Source organism: Anabas testudineus, chromosome 24, assembly GCF_900324465.2.
Source record: "Anabas testudineus chromosome 24, fAnaTes1.2, whole genome shotgun sequence".
NCBI classification, from domain to species: Eukaryota; Metazoa; Chordata; class Actinopteri; order Anabantiformes; family Anabantidae; genus Anabas; species Anabas testudineus.
The window spans coordinates 8,845,944-8,870,332 of record NC_046632.1 but is presented as its reverse complement, the minus strand read 5'-3'; the positions used below and the strand labels follow the sequence as shown (position 1 = coordinate 8,870,332).

The following is a 24,389-nucleotide window of genomic DNA, read 5'->3' as shown; positions in this document are numbered from 1 at the left end:
TAAAGATTTTTTTCTGACAGACATTTCAAGGCGATCCTTTCAGTTGTTATTAATGCATGGGACAGTCCTTAAACCAGTTTTAGTCGCTAAATAACTTGTTGCCAACTGAAAAATAACCATCCATGCAGTAATTATCTAATGGGAGGTTCTTACCTATTTGCTTAGTTAAATTCAGGTGGTGTCATTTTGGCAGTGTATTTATGTGCCAGGTAATTAAATTCAGATCTGTGCAGAAAAGGTTCTTTGTCTTTTATCTCTCCCTCACCTTTTTAGACTAAAAGTGTGCAGCAACTTTTCAGTCTTTGCTCTTTAAGTTCTGCTATGACCATTGTAAAAATGTAGGTTATTCAACCTAAATTATTTAGCTTGTTGAACATATGGTTTTGCAAATTTCTTCATTGCACTCTCAGTGACAGTGTTAGTGAGATGTGTCTGGTGCTTTCCACTCCAGAAGTGTTGTCACTGACAAACCTGACGGGAAATCATCACCTCTATATTCTCACTTCCTACTAACACTGACATTGCAATTGACTGGCAAGAAAAAGTTTGGAAACACCTACGCACTTTAGTATTCTTATTGTTTTTTGTGGGTTTTATTAAATTAAATGGTTGAAAATTGCTCACAAAACAGGCAAAAAACATTTTTAAGGACATATAAGCACAGACAACAAACAAACCTGCCCATGAAGTGTGATTTCCCCTGTGGCCTCTGCAATATTTCCCAAAGGTCTGCTATGCTGGTAGGACAGTGTTCCTAAACTCATTGAGCTCTGATCTGGTCAATCACTTGGCCAAGCCATCACAGTTTTCCAGCAGCTACTTTCTTCTCCAAAACGTTCTTATACAACTGGGTGAAGAATGCTTGGTATCCATACTAACGGAGAACTGTGACTTCCACACAAAGCAGATCTCCCACTCTCCCATTGCCCAAGCAGCCCCAAATCATGAGGTTTGCACCTCTATGCTTCACTGATGGTCTCAGCCAGACATCTATTGCATTTTCATGAGCTCTGTGTCTCAGTTCTGTACTGTATGCTCTTTGATTGAATCCTAAAACCTAAAACTTGGATGCATCAGTCCAGATGATTTGGTACCAGTCATCTCAGTCAACTGTGACCTTTTCTTCAAATTTTCCAGCTGACCTGATTCTCTTACTCACTGGTTTCTCACGGAGGACGCTCATGAGTACTCGTCTTCTTGCAAAGATGTGCCTTCCACTGCATCATCTGGCTTGATTGGATGTTTTTGGAGACTACAGTGTACACATTATAATTAAATCTTCCTTAGTTATATTTCATAAAGAATAACCTTCTTTACTTAATATAAACTAATATTATTGGTTTACTGGACATGAGCTTATTGAGATGATCCATTTACGACAATCCACACCTATTGAAAAAAAAAAAAGTTTCAAAGCTTTTAAGTTTAATATTGACAAGTAAATGACAGTTTGGAGTTTCAAGTTAATTTACGTGCTGGTTTAATTGTTACAACACATCTTGTGTGTTTTAGTAGTACTTGTTTTACATTTCAGTGTGAAATTCGAATATTGTCTTAGTGTTTCCAAACTTTTTCTTACCAGTGTACCAAACTTAAAAGGCTGAAAAAGAACATTTTGCAATTAACCGGTAATACGATTTTTTTAAAAAGTAAATTTAGTTGAACAGAAAGAGACACTTAAAACTGATTAAATCAAAACTCAAACCAAATATTACTGATGTCATGTTCATTTAACGTAATCTTCCTTCACACCATCTTCACCAACATGTCTGATATAACACATGGAGAAACAGAAATGCAGCCTCAACGTTCCACCTCCATTCAGCCGAGTCTTAAAAAAAAGAAAAAAAGAAGGAGCAGCCTTTCAAAAAGCATTTTGCTGCTTTACTGAAAATCCCACTCGTGGAAGCATGTAGTAATCCATCTTTTGTTAACATAAATTAATATTGTTTCTCTCAAAATAAAAGTTCCCTTTTTTGTTCACAAACTACTTGGCTACAGAAAATATTTTATGTCTATAGACCTTTGTCCCCCTAGCTAGGAGATTTGAGATGCAAACATATTTATGGTAAAAACAACAAATGTTTTGCCTTCACCTCCCACATAACATCTCAGTCTTTCATTTGTCTGCGTTTAAAATTAGTTACTTAAGGTCAGCAATTTTGATTGAGAGACAGATATAATGGAAAAAAAAAAAGTTATGATGTAAACTGGGTGCTAAATCCTTGTATTAGCGTTTGCAGTAAGATAGAGAAATGTGAACTTGCTCTTTCGCTTCTTTCAATATAACAGAGAGCCAATGTCATCCATTCGTCAAAGGAGGCGAGTTAATTTATCTACATCAGGGTTAAGTCAAGATTTATAGCCAGCCTTCCTTACAGGATAGTACAGTGAAAATAATCACTGTGGAATTCTGAGTGTGGCCTTCAAGAGTCAGATTCTAGTAGTGATTTGGCTTGATAAAAGAGAGGGGGCAGCTGAGTACTCAACATCATTGCATCAGGATGTCAGAGCTCTTCTATGCACTGTGACCTTATTTGGTAGCATATTGCCACATGGTTGGTATCTGTGCAGTTGGTGCTGCGCGGAGCAGTCAGGTGAAGAAGCTGCTGCAAGCGATGGAGAGATGGATGGATGTGTCTATGAGTGACATCTCTTTGAGGAATTGCACTTTGTCTCTGGGCGCATGCAGTCTTCAGAGCAAGGTTTGATCGGCTCTGTGTGAAATGATCTTCATTCTTTGATCTGCAGGAGGGAAAAATGAAAGGAAACTGACTAAGGATGCTGCTGCTGCAAAGAAAAGGGGAAAACAGAAGTACAGCTAAAGTCATCTCAAAAGAGTGATTCGTTGATGCAGTGCTTTTCAGATTTTCAGTGTTTTTTAATACAATTTGCTTAGGATTAAAAAGTAGCTCCAGTTAAGACTTTAAATGTATTACATGAGTTGAGTTTGGTTTGCACGCTCATAACGTTTGGTAATTGCTAATCAGTAATTTTTATGCAATAACACCCGATCCATATGTGAAGATGCACTTTACCTCAGTGACGACCCCTGCGGCAATGGTAGAGCCAACATATCGCAGCATGAAGCGGCCCAGTTCCTTGTAGTCCTTGTACAGCTCTAAAGACACCGGCCTCTGGGTCTGGATCTCAACTATGGCATTCATACCTTTACTCAAACACCTTAGCAGAAACAAAAAATTTTGTTTGTTTGAATTATTAAAGTTAATTAAGTGAGTAAGTAATATGAAGCCCTTCTTGAGCAAGTAGGTGTTATATTTGGATTTGTGACAGCAATTGTGCCGGTGAACGTTATTCAATGTAACAAAAAGTAGCAATGACAAACAAGGGTTTCCAGTTCCTGGCAAAGACTCCTGCTTCCTCCTATCTGCCACACTGTTTTAATTATACAAAATAACTACAAACAATGCTAGACAGTAGAAAAAAAATCTCATATCTAGTTGTACTGTAGTGCAAAATGCAATACAATGTCCCTCTTCCAAAACTCACTTTGGTTTCTTCTTGAGGACTTCACCACTGCTCTTATGTAGAATGCTAACCAGTTTCCTAATGGTGGCCGGCTCGCTGACTGTCTGGTAATGCAACAGTACCTTCAATACATTAAGCACACACAGAGACAGTACAACAGTTACAACAAATATATACATACAAATGGCAATAAAGATGGAAACTGAGCCTGTATTTGGAATTACTATTAAAATGCTTTTACAGCATGAAAATGGGGTGAGTGTTTTTGCTTGCACTCACAGGGAAGCCTTGTGTGATGGGAACTTCAATGTTAAAAAGAAGAATTCGGGCTCTGAATCGAGTACAGGCTCGAATAGGCTTCTTGGGATCACAGAACACACAGCCAACACTGGAAGGAGGCATTAACAGAAAATATAAAAAACAAACAAACAAAAACCAGGAGCTCAAATCAGAACAACACATGAAATAAGTGTTATAAAAGTAAAACTGGTCTTACTGTTAATTAATATATGTATATAAATATGCTTATGTGTTTACTTGATCTTGATGATGTCCATGCCAGTGACCGTCAGGCTGACATGGTCTCCTGCTGCAGCCCAGTCCAGAGCCTCATCGTGCAGAGTAATTCCTGCAGTACAGACACAGGATGAGTCACCCAATTACCACAGGATGGCAGTATTTCAGTGCATCACCACTCACTTTAGTCATCCACACTATGGTGCACAAAAAGCTGTTACTGCAGATAATAATCAAGATGTGACGAGAGTTAGCTTTTAAACCTACTTCAGGATTAGTCATTTAAAACACGACTCAAGAAACACTTTGGTGTCTTTATATTGCTGTCGATGAAGAAAACGTTACACCAGTGCATACCTTTGACGGTGCAGCTTTCATTGGGAGGCATAGCCAGAATTTTGTCTCCAGTCTGAATATAACCTGCCTCAATCTTGCCTGTAACACAGAAGCCCGAACCCTGGTCTGGAAGAAGAAAATGCAACATCAGCAATCTCTTCAAATTAGAAAAAGAGAAATGAAAAGAGACATTATTGAAACCTCAGATGGTGATGCAAGTATGTATTTACCTTTGAACACATCTGAGACACACAGTCTGAAAGGTTTGTCTACAGACCTCTGCGGGGCTTTGAAGGCATCTTTGACAGAAAAGAGAATTACGGAAGACAATAAAATAATTAGAAAAACAATGAGGAACAGAAAAGCTGGGAAATATTATGAGACGACTGGTGACTAGAGGTGGTGAATCACTTTCATTGGTACTGGATGAATAATGCCGGTCCTCTTACTGGCCATGATTCCGGATGATGAGTGCGGACTCATCATCCGGAGATACTGTGAAAAAACTTGTAATTCATTTCTTGTTATCCACTAGTCATTATCTGCTTCAGTGACTCAATTCAAAGTAATTATCCACCCGAAATCGGTGTTTTCAGTATCGTGACAATATTTGAAAAATTTGTGTGTATTTGATAGTTGAAAGATGACAGCAAAGTCTTAAAATACCTTGTGTTTGTACATGTGTCGTGATGAAAAGGGGACAAAAATGCACATTGTTAATTTTTTTACTTTTGTCTAGGACTTATGTCTATGTCTGTGAACAGCACTAAAAGCTTCAGGCAGCTTATACCATGCCAATGTAAATTACCAATCTGCTCCAACAGGCTGGGTCCAGAATACCAAGAGGTGAGCTGTGACACTGAACTCCTGGTGGCGAGGTTTTCTCCTGACAGGCCGCTGGTAGGGATATAGAAAACATCGGCGTCCTGCAACAACAGATAAAGACAAAATGAAACAAAAGAAAGTCAAAGGACAAATCTGTAAAATAAAGTTAAAACAGTGATACTAATATTCTGAAATGTCAAGAAGAAAAGCCGGTTGGTGCCAACTCACCTTGAATCCTGCCTGCTTAAGAAAATGACCAAGTTTGGAAATAATTTCCTGGAAACGTTCTTGTTGCCAGTTTACCTGATTTGTACACACACATAAAGGAAAAAGGAACACAGACAGAAAGTTTCCCCTTTAGCATGGCTTTGAAATGGAAACGTATCAGCAACATGCCAATGCTTATAGGAAACAAAAATACAAATCACACACAGTGCCCTAAGGTGGCCTTCTCTCAAGACAGGAACATTCAGAAGTGTTAAATCATAAACTTAGGGAAATCTTCTGATTTGAAACATCAGAAGTGAATTCAAATGTCCTTTTTAGTCAAGTCCACAGTTTGTCATACATAGAATATATTGTAGCTTGCCATTTTACAGAACAGCAAGTGTAAATGTTGTGGAAAAAATATATTAGACTTGTTTTGATGGTGTTTGATAGCTTGATCGCTTTGTGCATATGGAACACATTTTCCATGTTTTCTGATAAACAAGCAAGGAAATCATTTTCAGATAGATCAATAATGACAAAGATTAACACCTACGAAAACTAAACACACCACTATGGGTGAGTAATATGAAGCACATCTGACCTGGTCCATCTTGTTGACAGCCACGGCTATCTGTGTGACGCCCAGGGAACGCACCAACAGGGCATGTTCTCGGGTCTGACCACCTGCCTCAAAGCCTGCCTCAAACTCTCCTCTGCTGGCATCCACCACGAGCACGGCCACGTCAGCCTGGAGAGAGACCAGAGAGGGAAGTTAAGACCCACATCCACTTCTCGATGCTGAGGCAGACGCAGCATTGAATTCAGACACCTTTAGATCAACTCAACAGCTGAATTCTGATGTTTTATACACCTTTGTAAACTTTGAGGGCTTCTTTGAGGCTTTTGAGTCCACGGTATTAGTAAGGTTTAATAGCATTAATAAACCACACAGAGGGTAATACAAGAACTTAAGATAACTGTAGTTAAACTGTAGTTCTTTTATTCCTTTTAAATACGTCTTCAATCTAGACAATATGTAAACTCATTTTTTTGTTTTTTCTTAATAACTGATATTTTAACTTGTACATACAAGTACAAATGCTAAAATATTCTAATATATAAAATATATTTTTTGTTTGTAATAAATTTACTGGAGATATTTAGAGGCTGAGAAATGTTAGCGCCAGAGTACATTTCTGACTGACACCTGAATTTGCTTACAACAGAAACCCCTTAGTCACTTTATGATGAAGCTAAACGTGAGGACAGTCATAAGGTAAAAAGAGAAATTACATTACTGTCCCAAAAACAGTGACAGACAAGCACACCCATGCCTGCAAAAGCACCTTGACACAACAACACCCAAAACCACGAAAGTTTTTTCAAATCTTGCTGACGGGCGTGGCACATTGAGGGTGTGATGGAGGGAAATGAACAATTTTAATCGAGAGCTTTGCAAAGTTCGAGAGATGCTTGGTTTCACCATGAATATCGTAGATGCAAGAGGCTTATTGCAGTTGGCTCTTAATGTACATGTGGGGCAGACCCAAAGATCACTATTAAGCACATTACACTATATGAGAGCCTGGTGATATAATGTACATATAAGACAATTCACCTGAGAATTTTAAACACTCTTTAGAGCCTGCTAGTTAACTTTTTAATGTCGGTATCTATTAGGTCTCTGTTAGCCATGCTGCAAATCAATGAGCAGAATTTTGCTTAGAAATATCAGTTGCACTCGTCTACAGTAGTGAACTATTCAGACCTGTACATTAAACTTTCTGACCTGGTCCTGCATCATCGTCATTTTGAACGTAGTAACAAACACTCAATCACTGTAGATATCTCATTCACTGTGTTGGTTTAGATTCACAGTGCGGGCTGCTAGACTTGCTATACCTGCGCAGCTCCTGTTATCATGTTGGGGATGAAGTCTTTGTGTCCTGGTGCATCCATTAGGGTCACCACTTTAGAGTTGGTCTCAAACTTGGTCATGCCCACATCCATTGTCACACCCCTGGAGAAAACAAATAATTAAGTCTTTTTAAAAAGAAAAAAGAAAATCTTATTTTTTTTTCATAATCAACAAGTGGAAGTGAGAATAGGTGTGATAATATTGTAAATAAAACAATCCGCTGAATGGTGCGAGCAGCTGCACCGCCCTATACGGAGACATGGAGTCAAATCCTCGGTTAGTGGGCGAGGCTCTCAGTCAGATGTTGTACAGTCAGATGTTGTATTACGCTTCAGTATTTACTGATAAATGAATACGCATTCCCACCCAAGTCACTTTCTGTTTCTGGCACGCTTCTGTTTCACTCTGGTAACAACAACAGAGAGAGGGCAAACAGGGACACATTTTTAACAATAACACTTCCTCCGTCAAAAGGTGTCCAGGTATTTATCATGACATTATTACAGAGAAGGTTTGGTCGTTCTGTCGAGAAAGATATTTTTTCTAAATCGCATCCAGGATAAGATTATGATCTCCATCACTAGTTTCAGTACACCAGTAATCGGACAAGAAAATTTGTCTATTCTTCATCTGTTTTAATCTGTTTATGAACTGTAAGAGGCAGCTTGGTGAGCATTTGCATTGCATAAGTGCATATTTTTCTGTCGGTGCTTTCACTCCAAAGTGTACCTGTCCCTCTCCTCGCCAGTTTCATCCAGAACCCAAGCATAGGCAAAGGAGGCTTTTCCTGCCTTCTTCGACTCCTGCTCGTACTTATGCATGGTGCGTTTGTTGACGTTGCCCAGCAGATAAAGCAGATGGCCCATCAGCGTGCTTTTACCTGCATCCACATGACCTGTAGAGAAGGAGGAAACAATGTCAAGTCTACAACAACATCAGGAACCGGTGCAGTCGCTGCCATGTAGGGCACACCACCTTTTATAAAATAATTCTAAGAAATTCAGGATGTAATACAAAAGGAAGTGATTGAAAAAGTGACTTGGAGGGTGGGGCACAGCACCAGAGAGAGATCAAGAAAGACAGGAAGATTATAGCATGAGAGATAAGATAGGCAGGTCTTAAAGAGAATATAAGATATGGCAAAAGGAAGCCACAGATGGCCAGAGGAATTGCACAATTGCAAGGAGGCAGACAGAAATGGGAACAAGGATTATGGGTGAGAGGGGGAAGGGACCATGGTAACGAAAGGTTTCACAGGCTGTGGGAAACTAGAATCATCTGCACTTCTGAAACTATCAAGTCACTTTTTCTGGTGTAACTAAGAATGAGAAAATATGATTGAGCAACTGTGCTGGTCTGCAGTTGATACATTTACCGCTATTAAGCTTAAACATCTGCACACTAAGCAAGGGCAAAGAGGGAGAATTAAAAGTGATTCACTGAACATTATGTGAAAATTTCAGATGGTTGTAAATGGCTTAAGTTGTATATTGCGCATACATGCAAAAAGTATATATTATTTGCATGCTGCAATGTCTGGATATTTTGATGTGGATGGCATACATACTGTTCTAAATATAAAAAAACAAAATTGAATTTTTTTTAAAAATAAAAATTAAAGTAAAAACTTTAAACTCTATTTTTGTGTCTAAATATGCAAAACCCTTGTACTAGAAATGTAAGTGATGAAATGACTACAGACTTTCCTGTGCTGTAGTTTCTGTAGTTTCTTAGCTTTTTTTAAAGCACCAAAAATGGCCAGTCTAAGAAATGCTTAAGTACTACATTTTGCTTAACAAAACAAGCAGTACTTCCTCTGTGTGCTGTAGGATGTTAAACCAATAAGAAATTGTGGTATGATGACAGAAGTGAGAAGGTTTTTTCAATCTTATTTGTGCAGAATAGACTTTTACATTCCTTGTAATTGTGCAATTTCTGATGAAATAAAGTTAAATGTAGAGTATGCATTTTCTATTTATTTCCTCCTACCTATGACTACTAAATTTAAGAGAGGTTTGCCCCCCTGCCTCTTCTCCAGCTCAGCCTTGATATTGATTGCCTGCCGAGCCTTTCCAGAGGAGCGGCCTGGAGTGGGAACTGTGGAAGGCTCCTCGCCATTTGACCCTTTAGATGGGGTCTCAGGACGTTTGGACATGACCTCTGTGGCAGGCATTACGGCAGCATTTTCGGGGCTGGCACCTCGGCGTACTGAAGCAGTGGTTGTCCCGTTCTCCCCTGTGCTAAGGAGAGAACATGAAGAGGTTTAACCATGAGGGAAAAAATGTACTAGTCTGCAAGAGTAAAATTTAATAAATTATACATAAACTAAGCTTCCAAAAGCAAAAGCAGCAATGATGTAGTCCTAAAGAGGTTGCTTATCTAGACTAAAGGCATTCAGGTTAAAGTGCTCATGCATCCAAATGTAAAGTCATCATGTCATGTTTGTTTAATGTATAATGAGGACAACATGTATATATATCCAGATGTATGTTAGGTACCTGGGAACATCAAAGCCCATGGTCTGCTTCTTGCCAGAGACAGTCATACGGGCCACTTTGGGTACCACTTCACATTCCAGTTTATTGCTCAATGCATCTCTGCTTTTAGCTGAGGAGGAGAGAAACAAAATGTACACTTGCTTAAAAACAATGACTCACTCTGACCACAGGAACATAATGCATTTTTTCCACTTAAGAAAGGGCATAGAAATGAGTGGTTTATGTAGTGGCTTCAGAAAGTCAAGACCCTTTTTGACATTCTTATTTAAAAAGGAAACCAAGAACTCAACATGACTCCCACACAACATCAGATGTTCTCTTCAGACATGGGAGCTACTGGAAGGACGGCCATGTCTGTCCCTCACCATTAATCAGGGCTTTGTGGTAGTGTGGGTAATTAGAAGCTATTATTAGTAAAAGGCAAATACTAGCCTTCTTGGAGTTTGTGAAACAACATTTAAAGACTTCTGAGAGCAAGAGGACAAAGGTCAGACAAATAACTTATGCACTATGTCTGGTGAACACTAGTTAGCTCATACCATCCCTGTGGTCAAGTGTGTTAGTGATAATGGCATCACGTTATGAGGTGCATCCCAGCAGGAAAACAGGGAGACTGTAAGAATTACGGAACGATAAGTGCAGCTAAATACCGAGACGTTGAAGAAATCCTGCTCCCTGGCACAGATAACCTTGGAGTCTGCTGATAGTTCACCTTCCAGCACAAAAATACCCAGAGGCAGAGAGAGAGGACAACACTTAAGTAATTTAGGACAACTCTCCTGACTGTCCTCTAGTATACCGGTTGAATTAGAAAACATCTGTAGAAAGACCCTATTACAGTGAGGCTTGCACAAAGTACTAAATTAGGGGTCAGAATACTTTCATTAATTCAAAACCATATTTTCTTCATTACAGGTCATGAGGGATGTGAATGAAAGGGCAAAAATTATCATTTTAGACAGTTACTATTAATTAACCCAAACTTTGCAAAAGGTGTAGGAGCCTTTCTGAGGTTATAGTACAGTTATGTATGGGTAAACTGTTGCTACCATTTCTCATAGGTAGAATAAGAACAAGAATTTATTCACATTTCTGTTCATCCTCTAAAACCACGGTTACTATATGATGCTATCTTAATGTAAAACTTTTTTTATAATCTTTGTCTAAACATGAGATGTGAGCGTTATATTTTAAAATGATCAACTCCCATTTGTGAAAAGACTGCCGACAGTAGTATTAAAAATACTTGGAAAGACTATAATTAGGACATGTAAAGAATATGCAAGTTTTGACTATTTTCCTGGTCACTGTTGGCTCTTTACTAGCATAAAAAACATATTCTTAGGAGTAAGTATATGTTGCAATTAGTTGCACTCTGAGCCTCTATCTAACTGAATGGAAGTTCGTATTCTGCAAGGAGGCTTGTTGAGGTCATTGCTTTGTCATCCCAGTCCCAAATGGCCACCAGTCCCAGTCATATCAACCTACTGATTCATTTATGTTGGGCTGCACAGCCAAGCCTGCAGCACACTGTGCATCTGTGTCTATGTGTATGACAATGGCATCCTGGCTTAGAAAGGGTTAATTTCAGAAGTGGCCGTTGTCTCCTCTCTCCACGTAAATAGATCAGTGTGACACAGCATTTCACAGAATGAATCTTTTGTAAAGGTGTCACCTCAGCACAGTGCAGGGCTGGAGGTGAATACGTGCATCACACACACACACACACACACACGCACACACACACGCACACACACACACACACACACACGCACACACACACACACACACACACACACACACACACACACACACAATTAGAACAAACTGATATAGTATATATATCTGCAATACACAACGAATAAACACCTCCAAATGCTAGATATTTAGTTGAGTTTTTACAAGTTAAAACACAAATCTCATTTTATTCATTATATAATTTATCTCCCAAGCAGAACAAACCCCCACATTGCAGAGTGACTTGAATTCAACATTTCATCATAGTCCTTTATCAATCAAGAAAATTCTGCTCAGTAGTTTATACCCTTTTGATGTTTGTTATCTACGACTTGTTCATGTTTTCAAAGGTATTTTTGTACATCTACAACATGGGCATTGCCTAAATTGCACTAAATCTCTTATGTATGGCCCTGCATGCTTCATACTGTTTGTTCATCATAAAAAAATACCCTGAGAGAAAATGAGAGGAAAGGGGGTGAGATTCAACTGAATTATTAATGGACTTTCTCTAACCTAGCATTCTCTGAATGACTGGCCCTGCATTAGAGAAAAAAAGTCCCTTTCATTCTGAAACACCGATACTCAAGTCAGGCACCTCAAAGCACTCTGAATAAAGTGTTTTATCTTTTTAAAGTAATGGCACGTATGTGCTGTTAATTCCCACACACTGATCCACAGTTGTTCAAAAGGTGGAAAAAAGGGGATAACCAACCCTTTATCATGCATAACAAAATTACAACTTCAACAAACTAGCTAGATGCACATAAAAAGAGATTGATTGATAATAGATTTCTACAAACAAAGTTCTAAAAACGTATTCTTGTAAGAGATGGTACTATGCAGAAAAGGCAACATTTTCAAGACCATCATCATCTAAATAGGCAATATTACAGGGTTATCCATCCTGCAGTAAGCAGCAACATGAGATGGAAAAAAGCAAAAAGAAAAAAAAAACTCTCTGGGGAATTTTGGTTCTTCCTGCAGCTGGGGGCTTTTCTTGTCCCTATTACAGTGACGTGGAGGTTTCTACCACCTGTTTTAAACAGGACACCAATCGTTAACTTGCTATTCACTTCATCAGCTGTGATACAAATGATCTCATTACATTACTTTAAGTGATATAATATATAATCAGGACATTAATTCTAATGTACATTTTAAAATATACTAGTTTAAAATGCATAGCTTTTTTAGATTTTGATAAGCCTCTTTAACCTATGGTAAAACAAACAGAGCCAACCTAATACACACCCCTAAAGTCTTAAGCAACAAACAATTCTTTTTAAATTACCAGCCATGTACTCTGTCAAAACACTGTTATACCTTTGCAAACAACCAACTTTCCAGATAATTGTATTTGGGCTAACCTAAGGGCAGCATTAACAGAAGAGCAGCATGAGAACAACTATACAGAGCAATCAGGTTCTGAGGCTGAGAGGAGGATCTCTTTACACTGTTTGGACTGGCAGGTAAACAACTGGTGTCCTCCCATCCAGGATTTCTAGCACAAGAGACCCTTGCTGTGAATAAGACTGAGTGAGTCATCTGTACACCTTGGCCTGAGGGCACAACTGAGAGCAGGATAAGAGGAGTCCACCCAGGATATGCAAATATAACCCCCACAGCCCCCCTTCCTCCTCAAAGGCTCAAGTTGAAAGAGAAGGTAATGGGGTGACTGACAGCTTCGCAGGGCAAGGTGGTTGTTCAAGTAAGAGAACCAAGAGAGACAAATAGTAAGAGCAATGGAGAGAAAACTAGACAGGCGCTCTGAATTTTCAGGAAAATACTTTCTAAAACCAATATTTAAACAGATATCCATAACAATTTAAGACTAATAATAACAACAATAATAATAATTTAAAAGATATTTTTTAATTTTGAGTCGCCCACCACTTGAGGCCGCTAAAGGCCAAAGACAAGTGCTGCATTTATGTCATAGGCACAATGTAGGGGAAAGAATGGGGGAAAAGGGGGGAAAGTACAGTATTTGAGCTGAGCCGGTATGACTGTGTTAAACTTTGCTGTGTCTCTGCTCACTTTTGTCATGTTCTGTTTCAAACTAGTTCAGTAGAGAAAACCCATGTGTCACAGATTTGTCAGGAATTGAAACCCATACGGTGACACTCGCTTACACATCATAGCTTGTTTCTATTCTGCTGTAAAATAATAGTTTTATCTGCAGACAAAACTAGAATTTAGATTTTCATTAAGATTTTTAAAAATACAAAAATCAATGAAGACATGAATGAAAATTCCCCCCAAATTAGATGTGGAGGGGGGGGTCAGGGTAGGATCTGACCCCTTTCAAAATGACTCGCACACAAATGTTGGTACCACCACTCACTATTTCATAAGACATCTTTCTCCTCATCCTCTACATCTACCTACTCAATAGACATGCACTTTGAGTCATATCAGCTACTCGAGAACTCTCACCTAGTGTTATGTTTACAGACAGATTTCAAAACAGAACTTAAGTGAGATTTATGTCCCTCATCTACAGCACAATGATCATGTGAACACAAATCTACCTCACACTGTTCAACAAAGTAATTAAACAAGACATCCTATTCTGTGAGGCATCCACTTTCCATTTAGTTTCCATCTCCTGTTAAACTAAGTTGAAAAGACATCACTAAACATCTGGATTTACCAAAGGAGAGAAAGGGCAGTCAATCTATATTCCCCAGAAGGTTTTTTGATCATTCTGTGAAGCAAAAGTTTGCAAATAATTGCAAATGATATTATTAAAATCTGGATTATGAGTCATAAGCCTGTTATGTGACTCCTACATGTCAGACCTCATGCAAAATCCAGTCATGCAGACAGTCTTACATTTTCTCAAGGTATAGCTGAAGTTCATGCGTGGTGATTCATACACAGATACTGATACACTAATAAGACATAGTAAGGATAGTGAATAGTTCACTGTTTTCTTTAGCTTTTAGTACTTTAGTAAGAAAGAATGCAGAACTGTTCCTCTCAGGGTTTCTATTCAAGTCCAGGTCTGTCCAGTATCATCCTGTTTGAGCCAAAAAAAATAACATCACCTATTGTTAAGTGACCACATTCTCTAATTGAACCATTTAGTTGTAGAAAGATTTAATAGCTCCTAATTTCATGAAACCTGAACCACTGCCTCTTTATTCCTTCCACAGTACAGAACTGCTCAGACAATGATTTTCTGTATCTCTGATACAGACGTTTTCCAATTTTATTTTCTTTTTTTTCTCATTTTCTTAAATTCCACATACTGTGTGGCACAGGAAGCTTTTTCATCTCAATTTAGGTGTGTTGATTCTGCCAGTGATCAAATCGTATAAATGCCTACCTTGTCATGAACACATGGTATTCATCCATCTGAAGCAAGCAAGTTGCAACCACTTTGCAAAGCTAAGAGTTATGATACGGAGATACTGTGTACAAGGGAACAAATTCGAGGTCACAGTCACTTTTAAACTTAGATGTTGACCAAGTTCATTCTTGAGTCCAAAAAGATGTTTATGGCGAATTTGAAGAAATATGCACATAAAAACCTAAATACATTTAATTCTACCCAATGCATCAGCCACATCAAAAACAATACATATAAGGAATTTCAAGTAGTTTTTCAAAAGGAGTTTTGTTATGTTAATGACCCTGGATTGTTTTAACATTTACTATTCAAACAAAACCCTACAAAAATCACAATGCTTAATTAGAAATAAATAATTATTCTTATGTAAACCTGAATTAAAAGGATGATTCGCTGTGGTGACCCCTGACGGGAAAAGCCGAAAGAGAAGAAGGAGAAGATGTAAAACTGAATTATGAAGAGTGTGTCACCAACATCATGAGAGATCAATAACCTATATTCTGCAATGACCCTAAACACAATCATCTAGATTGACTTCACAACAAGACTATTTGTGTTTTAGACTATGTCAACTCCACACTCCATGTTTGTCACATATTGATCTATATTTACTCAATGTCATTTCACAGCAAAAGGCTTTATAGTTAAAGCGGCGATAGCACAGCAAGTGAAAAATAACCTAACCAGCCACTCTGCAAGCCCGCTGCAAATGTCTTCTGGTAATATGAATGCAGCTTTTTTCCATTTAAAGAGTCAAAGTTCAGAATATATTTAAATGTTGTATGTCTCTCCCTTCTTCCTCTCAACATTTTGCACCACAACAAAGCGGTAGTATTGATGCCATGTTTGTCCAAATGCACCCGCTTTCTTTTGACCACTTATTGTGAGTAAAATGGTATTTTCCAATGTTGGCACCACATCACAAAACAATGATGTCTGTGCAACATGTACGCCTTGCAGAAATGCAGAACCTGTAAAGACACAAAATGATTTGATCTGTCAAAGCCTCTGACAAAGCTGTGAAAGTTGAGAGACATGATCAGATTTTCCTACGTAGGTGGTGTAAAAGAGACACAGAGTTAGATGATCGGGTGCTGTGCAGAGTCGACGTGTGCTTGGGGTGACATTTTCTCCCAGAGTGCAGCTTCCTGCTCAAACCCACACACCAACTCGCCTTAAGAGAAAAAGGACAAAACAGGTGCTGGACAAACCCACTTGTTAATAAGACAGTTATTCATTTTGAGATTGTCGCAGAGCAAAATCTGAATATACCCGCAGAGCCTATCTCGACTTATAACACAGACCACAACAGTTCTAATACAACTATTGTTTTCCAAATTTCATAATGCCCTCAGCATTACACAAACACTGAGAAACCCGCCTGACACCTAACGTTTAACTTGTCAGTATTCTTACTGTCTTTATCATCTCTCATTTCTTTAAACCTCAGTGGTCTGAGGGAGGGTCCACTACACTCTGCACCTGTGTAAAGTTTACACAAATGCAGCCTAAACTCTACCCATTAATGTAAAGAGCATTCAACACAGCAGTCCAAAAACAAAAAAAAAAAACAAAAAAACTTCAGCAAAGTTTGACATCTGTCCTCATCTTCTTCTCCTCCTTCACAGCTACAGTAGAGACCAGTTTTCTGACAAACAGATTACTTTAAGAGTAACAATGTCAGATATACAATGGGCTTTTCATGCCATTTAGTATATGATGCTACCAACACCTGAATCTGACCTTGTTTAGTCTACGGTCTTAAACAATCATTTGTTTGAGGGCAAGTTTCCCCATTCAAACCAATACCAATGACTCACACTAAAAATAAGATGACTTAGGCCCAACCCCCGAAAAAAAAAAAAAAAACTGCATTCATTGCACCAGATGCATGTAAATGTTAATGTTAACTACTCTGTTCTTAGTTATAGGCTTATTGCTATATTAGATAGTAACAAAAAACAGAGTACTGGTTTTACTGGTAATAAAAGTAGAATTGCACAAAAAAAAGGTTTATTTTGATACTGAGACACATACCCACACGCAACCCAAAGGACACGCCCAGACAGAGGCGCATTCAAAGTACATAAATCCAGTCGTCTTTATTTCAGAATTGACAAATTAACTTCTGGCAGCATATGATGACACACCTATCTATAATCAAACCCATCTGTACATCATAATATTAAAATTCTGAAAATGCAAGGAAAAAAAACTTGATCTTAAGTCTATTTGTTTCAACTCAGTCAGTACACTCTTTATTATGCTTGTTTTCATATTAAACTTTCTTTTTTTTCAGTATTTCAGTAAAAACTGTTCACTTGTGTGTGTGCCTGTATGAGTGTGTGTGCGTGTGTGTTCTCGCTCTCATGGGAAAATCTCCAGGTGTCATTTAAACCAAAAAGTCAACCCCATGATCTCAAACACAGACAGCAGTAAACCAGTACAATGGTTAACTGATCCATATTCCAATAGCTGCAGAACACCTGCACACAAAATCAACCTCTTTTTTTTCCCCCCTTTTGAGGGTTCATGCAACTCAAACCTAGAAAAGAAGCCGTGCCAAATACATACTTTAATTTTCTCTGGCTAAGATTTAACTACTTTACTGTAATACAAAATTAAAAACACAGTGGCCATCTAAGCATAGAAAAATAAGACTTGGATTTAAAAAACAGAAAAAATGTTTTACTATAAATGAGAGTTTTGATAAAAGTTATTTTTTAAATATTTTTTCCTCAAGCTGCCCGAGTAGTTGCAACAAAAGACCCGTTTGCTTGCATAAATGTTGTAATAATACTGTTTCTATTAGAGTTTGTTGCAGTGAAATAGCAGAGAAATTATGTAATTCTGATTTGCTGTTGGTCACAAAAAGCTAATCTACATAACTAATTGCAGGCCACAGTTAAAAGATGTGTAAGTATTGATGACCCTGAGTGCTCCATTGCTCTTAGTTAAGTTCAGTTGATTCTGGAAAGAGTAAAAGAGAGTTCTGAGGTCCAAAGTTAAAAAATTAACCTTTAGTGTTTTTTCCCCTCGCCTCACCTCACCTGGTGAAAGCTTTTCTTTGATTAGCACGGACAATATCATCCGGTGAAGGCGTGTCAAAGCGGAATGGTACAATTGGTGAAAGTGAGCTAAGCTGCTCTTTGGGGTTCTCCTGCAATTTACAGAGGAAAGCCTGATAACCACTTCCTGTCTTGCTTCCTCTTATTTTTCCTTTCAACATATTCCTCGTCCTTTTTGATTGTCTGCGGCTCTGAATTGACAAAGTAATCGCAAATACCGAAGGTCTTGCAAAAACAGAAGCATCCCGTCCCAGTGAAACTGGAGTTAGAAAAGACGGTGAAGGAAGGTCGTTGTCAATTAGATGAGGGCCCACTCCAAGTGACTGGGCCATGAGTGAGCTCAAATCAATAGCCTGGTCCAGCTTAGGTAGCTTGAAGTTTTGGTGGTATGGTTTGTGGTCGAGCTTGCACTTGGTGCCACCCTCTATAGTACTTTCTGCCAACACACCCTGTCTCTCTGGTTTTTCTGGTGAAGGGAACAAGGTGAGAGAGCACTGTGACCCATTTGAGGTGGTTGAGGTTTTGCCTTTGTCTTCAGAAGCCAAATGTGACGAAGAGAGCATCTCAGAGAGGCCAGGTGGTTGTTTCAGTGCATTTGCAGATTCAGTGCTGATGGGTTGAGGTTGAGGGGAAGCTAAGGAACATTTCGTTTGATGCTGCAAGGCTAGCTGTGAGAGTGACACAGTCCCACCCAGACACGTAGAAGTAAGGTTAGTTGGCTTAGAAAAGGTAAGTATGTTTGCAAGTCGTTCAGTGCCCTGTGTTTGAGACTGAATGTGTGAACCCCTGTTTTGGTGCTGTAAAGCTAGCTCAGATAGTGAGAGTTGTTGTGCTGGTCCAGTGATACCCTGGCACTTTACAGAGGATGCAATACTTTGGGGAATAGGAAAAGAGTTACTGATGGTTGGGCTGCAGTTTGAATGTTCATGGATTAAATCAGCCAGCGATGAGCTTCCTTTAGGATCAACCACTGTGGCTCTGCCTCCAGTCTCAATTCCCACAGAGTGCTGATTGTTCTGTAAGGCAGAGCCGAGGCTTCCAAAACCAGGAGGAACCACCAGAGAAGGGTTTGCAGTTAATTTAGGGTTATTAAGCGACAGACTACTGAGTGATACTGAAAGGAGGGAGGGAGCTGAGATGTGAGATACTGAAGACATATTTAAAGATGCCAAATTTGCAAATGAAAGACTATTCTGATTGGATATAATGGACTGGGGTGAATTAGGTCCTATTTTGAGAGCACTTAATGAGGGGACACCCAAACCTTGCTTTGTATCAGCTACTTCTTTCCCCATACTTTTCTGTCCATTTTCAGACATGAGCTGTGCTAGACTGCTAACACCCGAGCCAACATTTAGAGAGATAAAACTTTGTTTTTCAGAGGTGTCAAACACAGGGTCAAACATTTGATGAGATAAGGGGTCACGCAAGTTTGGTGCATTTGATAGCACAGATGGATGTGTATGTTTGAAATCATTAGTCTGGGTGTTATGTGCCTTGGATGTAATGTCTTTGTGAGAAGCAGAAAGGCAGGCTCCTTACCTTACGAAAGCCAATTGCAGTTGTCAAAGAGGAGAGTCAGGAGGACCAGATAAATCATACCATAAACAAGAAAAGGGAAAAAAAACAGAAAGAAGGCACTTTGTTAAACATTTGCATGATTTAAACGTGTCATCCCACACATCTGAATGAAAAGAACAAAGGCTGTGGCTGTTGACCTTTTATATACACAATACTAATGAGCATTATTTTGTTTATTGCTTAAGTATATTTTAAAGAATATACAGATTTTCAGCTCTAGCTCAATATCTAATCAGTCAATTAAGCAACAGTTCTGGATCTGTGTTTCTCTGTCTCCTGGTTTATATCAATGTCTTGCAACACAACACCTAAGTCCTTCTTTTTGGACAATGTTTGTTTTCTTTAAAACACTAACAGCTTCCTTCATTACTGTTACATCTTCACTGGACTCTGTAAGTTGCAACTATGCACTATAGATATATCTTAATAGCTATATTTTTATTATTATGATGTTATAATGCACATTTCAATGCCATAATATTATTATTATTACTTTTTCAAATAATTAGGTACATTAAAGTGAGCATCCTGGTGAAGGTCTACAGACAGGCTATAAAGCCCACTTTACAGTCTGTGTCAACATTTTTCTTTAACATTAATTCACCATATTTTGACTAAATGTGATTTTACAATATTGATCAGTTTGCTTTTGAAGTACCTTAAATTGCCATTGTATATGAAAAGTGGTAAACAAATAAAATAAACAAATGAAACTGACTTGACTACTGCTCTGGACTTAATGAAAGGTTATAACATTAGGCAACTTTTGACTGAAAACATAACTGTTACCGACTTGTACCAACATGTACTTGTACTCAAATCAAATCAGGTACATATAATTCCTTCAAAGAAAAATATGTCTATTTGTAGATACATGATAAAAAAAACATGTATGGACAAACTAACTTCGAAATGTTGCTATCATTCCAATTCCAGATCGTGTGCTGTATTTGGAGGACAACTAGAGAAAACAACCACTACCTATTCTCTAACTATGGTAGAACAACATAGGACAACAAATTCTGACCAATAAATTGATCGTATTTTGTTCCAAACCAGGTGTACCTTTCTCAGCCACAGCGTCTTGTTTAGTTCTCTGTGGAAGCGGTGCTTTCTCCTGGCCAACTCCTGCAAGCGAAGCCATCTCTGTATTAGTATTTCTAGTAACTGGGGCTGTTTTAGGGTCCTCGGACAGGACTGCATCCAGTGCCTTCTGTGGGTCAAATCCACATCTCATGGCTGCCTGGTTCAGAACTGATTCTGGCACTGCATCTCCCAACACTGTCCGCATATGGTCCAGACAGGAATACAGCTTGGCTAAATAGTACAATAGAATGGTTAGACACAAATATTGTGTTTATCAACTAGAAAAGGGTTTTAGATTACACATACAACTAGAATAAAATAAAAGTCAGAAGATTTCGGTCATCTGATATTACTGCATGGATGTTACAATAATGTTACCTTGATCAAGAGGGTCAAGGTTGTGGCTTATAGCAGGGGACATAGGAACATCTTCCTCTTCATATTCTTCTTCTTCTTCTAAAGGCTCTTCCTTTGGTGCTTGCCTCTCTTGGCGTGAGTATATGAATTGATTTGCTGAAAAAAACAAAAACATCTTTACTTAGCTAATTACAAACTATAAAATGTGTGTGTGTAATAGAGCAAACAAGGGAGCACCCTACTTCTATTAGGAAGCAGCACAAACTGGCTCTAACAGGGACAGAAAAAGATGTAGCAGGCTCTGATGCACAACTGTGCAAGAAGACATGTATCTGAAAGTGTGTCGTTTAAGACAAAGACGACTCACAGGTCATCAACTGGCAGCTTCACTACACTGTACATGTCAAACACCAGTGTCAGTATAAAGATGAGATTTCAGGGTGCTGGACGTCATGGCAGAATTGCCAAGACAAAGCTATATCTCAGACTGGCCAATAAAGACAAAAGACTGAGATAGGCAAACAAGTCCTCCGTGAAATAAGAAGAAGAAGAACTCTGGATAAAGAACAACAGCTGCCCTGATTCTTATTGGGCATTTGACTGTTTACACTGCACCTTTAACCCTGTTTTTGCTGTTACTTTGATCCTTGTCAATATTATTGATGATATTGTTGTTATATTTATATTGTTGTGTTATTTGCACTTTATTTTTATGTTTAAATGTAAACATTTGTATTGTCACTGAAACTTCAATAAAGATTTGTTAAAAAGCAAAAGAGCACAAACATTGGACACTGGAAAACTAGAAGAAGGTGTTATCCACAGATGAGTTTGAGGTCTTCAGATCAAACAGGAACATTTTTCAAATAGGTGATTTGTACAGAATCCCAAACTTTTGAGCAGTAGTGAATGTTTATGCAACTTTTAAATACAAGTTAACAGTGACATGGTGAACTTAGGATAGGTGTCCCAAGTTAACCTTGCATCCACTGATACCAACCTGTTGCTGGTGAGATACAGCAGTAGTCGTCCTCCACAGACTGTCCGTACATGTCATCGTCTTCGAAGTCTGGACAAAATAAACAATACAGCTAAAGATCAAATGAGTTCCTTTCCTCTGCCTACTTAGACATGTAGCGAGTGCATTGTAAAAACAAAAAGTTATATGTGACAGCTGTCACTTTGTCTTGTCAGCAACTTTACATAATGCATAACAAACAAGCTGTAACGCAGGGCATTTGCTGCAGTTACTTAACCACAGGTTTGATAAATCAGTAGGCTTAATGAGTCTTTAAGGGGAGAAAATGCCAATATACTATATCCAGTGGTGAATTGGAGGCACCTCACACTTCTAGCTAACACTGGAACATTAGCAAACTAGCATAATAGCTGTCGTTAACTTTAGAAAACATAAACATTAGCTACAATATTGTTATTGGTTAGAGACGTAACACGTTGCAACGTTATAAAACTGATTTAAAACCCTAATTTTATGAGCAGGTATGAGTATTCATTTGCAGTTTATTTTGTGTCTGGTGCCAAGTTACACGACAGCACTTATCTTGCTAGCTAGCGTTAGCTGCTAACGTTGCAGCTATAACGCTAACAAACAGCAGTGAAATGTAGCCTAGCGGCTAACAATTATAGCGGTCTGAGGCCTTACCGCTATGTTTATATCGCTACCAACGGTAAATTAGGGTTATATACCTTCATCGTAGTTGTAACCTCGGACATTTCTGTGCCGAGACATTTTACTGCTGTGTCTTCTCTCGGCTCCAGTGGAAATGTTTTCGGCTGACAAAGTGTTGTGACATGCGTCCTATTCACTGCCCGGCTGCCATTGCTGCTGCGGAGTGAATATCTGATCAACCTCAGGGAGAAGATTTATTGAAATGTAGCGTTTTTTGAGTAAATTTTGCTAGTTTGACACATAGTATTTTTTGCTTGCTAGTCAAAAATATATTCATTAAAATATGTATATTTACATTAAGTGGCTTTCAAGCAACTTTTGTCGTGACGTCACTTCCTCTTGCAGCTCCCCTAAAAACCGCCTGAGCTCAGAGCTCCCACAACAACAGAATGACGTTTGCAGAGATGGTAATGATCCGCTACGAATATCGGAATGAGCAAGAGGGAAATGCATTTAAAAGAAAAATATAGTCTACATTGCATAGTTATAATCAATGTTTAAGGCCACAAAAGGAGGAGATGTTTTATCAGTGTGCTGTATAAGTCATTAGTCAATAAAAGCTACATGACGATGATAATGATGGAGATTAAGGCTCTGATGAGGGTGATGAAAGCATATAGACAAACTGTTCTGTTTTATGACAACTCTTACATTAGGATGTGTTATTAGTAAGAAAAAGGAAACCCGGTATCACAGATAAATAGCGGTAAAGTACTTAAAAGCTCTTTTCCCCTCTGCACAAACTAGAGCAAATAAGCTTAAGAGGTCATAAACAGTGCATTGAAAAAACATGAGAGAATCTGCGTGCATGAAACACATATACAACTTCCATCTCCCCTATGATCTTTGGGTGTGAATGTCTAAACCATTTTTGTCAAAGGTTATGCCCTCTGGTTAGAGACCAACCCATCTGAGCCCACATTCTACACCTCGCACAAACACCAATGAGTGACATCATTTTTTCCTACTTTCTTTGTATCACAAGAAACCTACAGCCTTTCTACCACAGAGGGGAAAGAAATAAGATGTGTTTGTGTGCTTGTGTATATGCATTAAAAGATCAAGGGTATGCACTTGTTTATCTGTGAATGGCTCTTTGTATACAGATTCACTTTATAGTCACAAATATGCGTGCAGGTGTATGCAAGCGTGGTTTTTGATACTTTGTGTCCTGATCTCATCTATACAAGACTATGTACCAGTGAAAGGGAAGAAGATGAAAATGTCAAACAATAATCTGATACCAGTGATGCAGTTGAAGTATACACTTGCACATCTGCATGGTGAAATGAAATATGAGGCTTGGCGTGTCTCCCCATTCTAAAAATAGAACAGAATAAAGACAGACGTCTTCTTAGGTAATTGTAAAGACATTTTCACAATGAGTGGCTCCAACTGGCAGTCTGATGAAGAATGGCCTTAATTGACAAAGGTTAGTAATATCAGGAAGACGGTCATTCATATCAGGAGAAGAGTCAAACAATATATTATTTATATTGCATAAAATTTTACCTTTGGTGAAGATTGTGCATATGTGTGTGCGCGTGCATGTCTGTCTCTAAGTGGGTGGAGGTTTCCCCTCTAAAATTCCACTTCCTGTGTTTTGAAGTTTTAAGTTGCGTATCTACATGTCAAAATAAACAACTGCACATACACACATGGAACACATGCATACAAATACAAACAGCTAGATACATGCACCTTTTACAGGGTCACAGGT

The 24,389-nt window shown here is 38.5% G+C and overlaps 1 protein-coding gene across 2 annotated transcripts; it reads right to left on the bottom strand.

Annotated features, from left to right (window-relative positions):
- Window positions 1–234: 234 nt before the first annotated feature.
- hbs1l (HBS1-like translational GTPase) lies at window positions 235–22,855 on the bottom strand. 2 transcript variants are annotated; one of them, XM_026340933.1, is made up of 18 exons: window positions 22,687–22,849; window positions 21,980–22,048; window positions 21,001–21,135; window positions 20,602–20,853; window positions 9,793–9,901; window positions 9,284–9,534; window positions 8,024–8,189; window positions 7,279–7,396; window positions 5,978–6,124; window positions 5,395–5,469; window positions 5,150–5,267; window positions 4,572–4,640; window positions 4,363–4,467; window positions 4,027–4,117; window positions 3,769–3,877; window positions 3,511–3,611; window positions 3,039–3,183; window positions 235–2,745 (listed from the first exon to the last, which is right to left on the bottom strand). In XM_026340933.1, exons 1-18 carry the CDS (start codon window positions 22,727–22,729, stop codon window positions 2,734–2,736), a joined length of 2,115 nt encoding a protein of 704 aa, XP_026196718.1. In that variant the 5' UTR covers window positions 22,730–22,849; the 3' UTR covers window positions 235–2,733. The 2 variants fall into 2 exon arrangements, with proteins under 2 accessions (XP_026196718.1, XP_026196719.1); XM_026340934.1 differs by lacking the exons at window positions 235–2,745; window positions 3,039–3,183; window positions 3,511–3,611; ... (9 more) ...; window positions 9,284–9,534; window positions 9,793–9,901 and adding an exon at window positions 16,975–19,492 and having other exon boundaries at window positions 22,687–22,855.
- Between the last annotated feature and the right edge of the window lie 1,534 nt (window positions 22,856–24,389).

What these genes read in the sequence shown, in the direction of transcription:
- hbs1l (XM_026340933.1), bottom strand. Translation starts at nt 22,729, where the DNA reads ATGTCTCGGCACAGAAATGTCCGAGGTTACAACTACGATGAAG. An exon ending in CAGCCTGTTGGAGCAGATTG is followed by an intron (nt 4,641 to 5,149) that starts GTAATTTACATT and finishes TTTCTGTCAAAG; the next exon opens with ATGCCTTCAAAGCCCCGCAG. An exon ending in GTCCTCAAGAAGAAACCAAA is followed by an intron (nt 3,184 to 3,510) that starts GTGAGTTTTGGA and finishes GTTTCTGCTAAG; the next exon opens with GTGTTTGAGTAAAGGTATGA.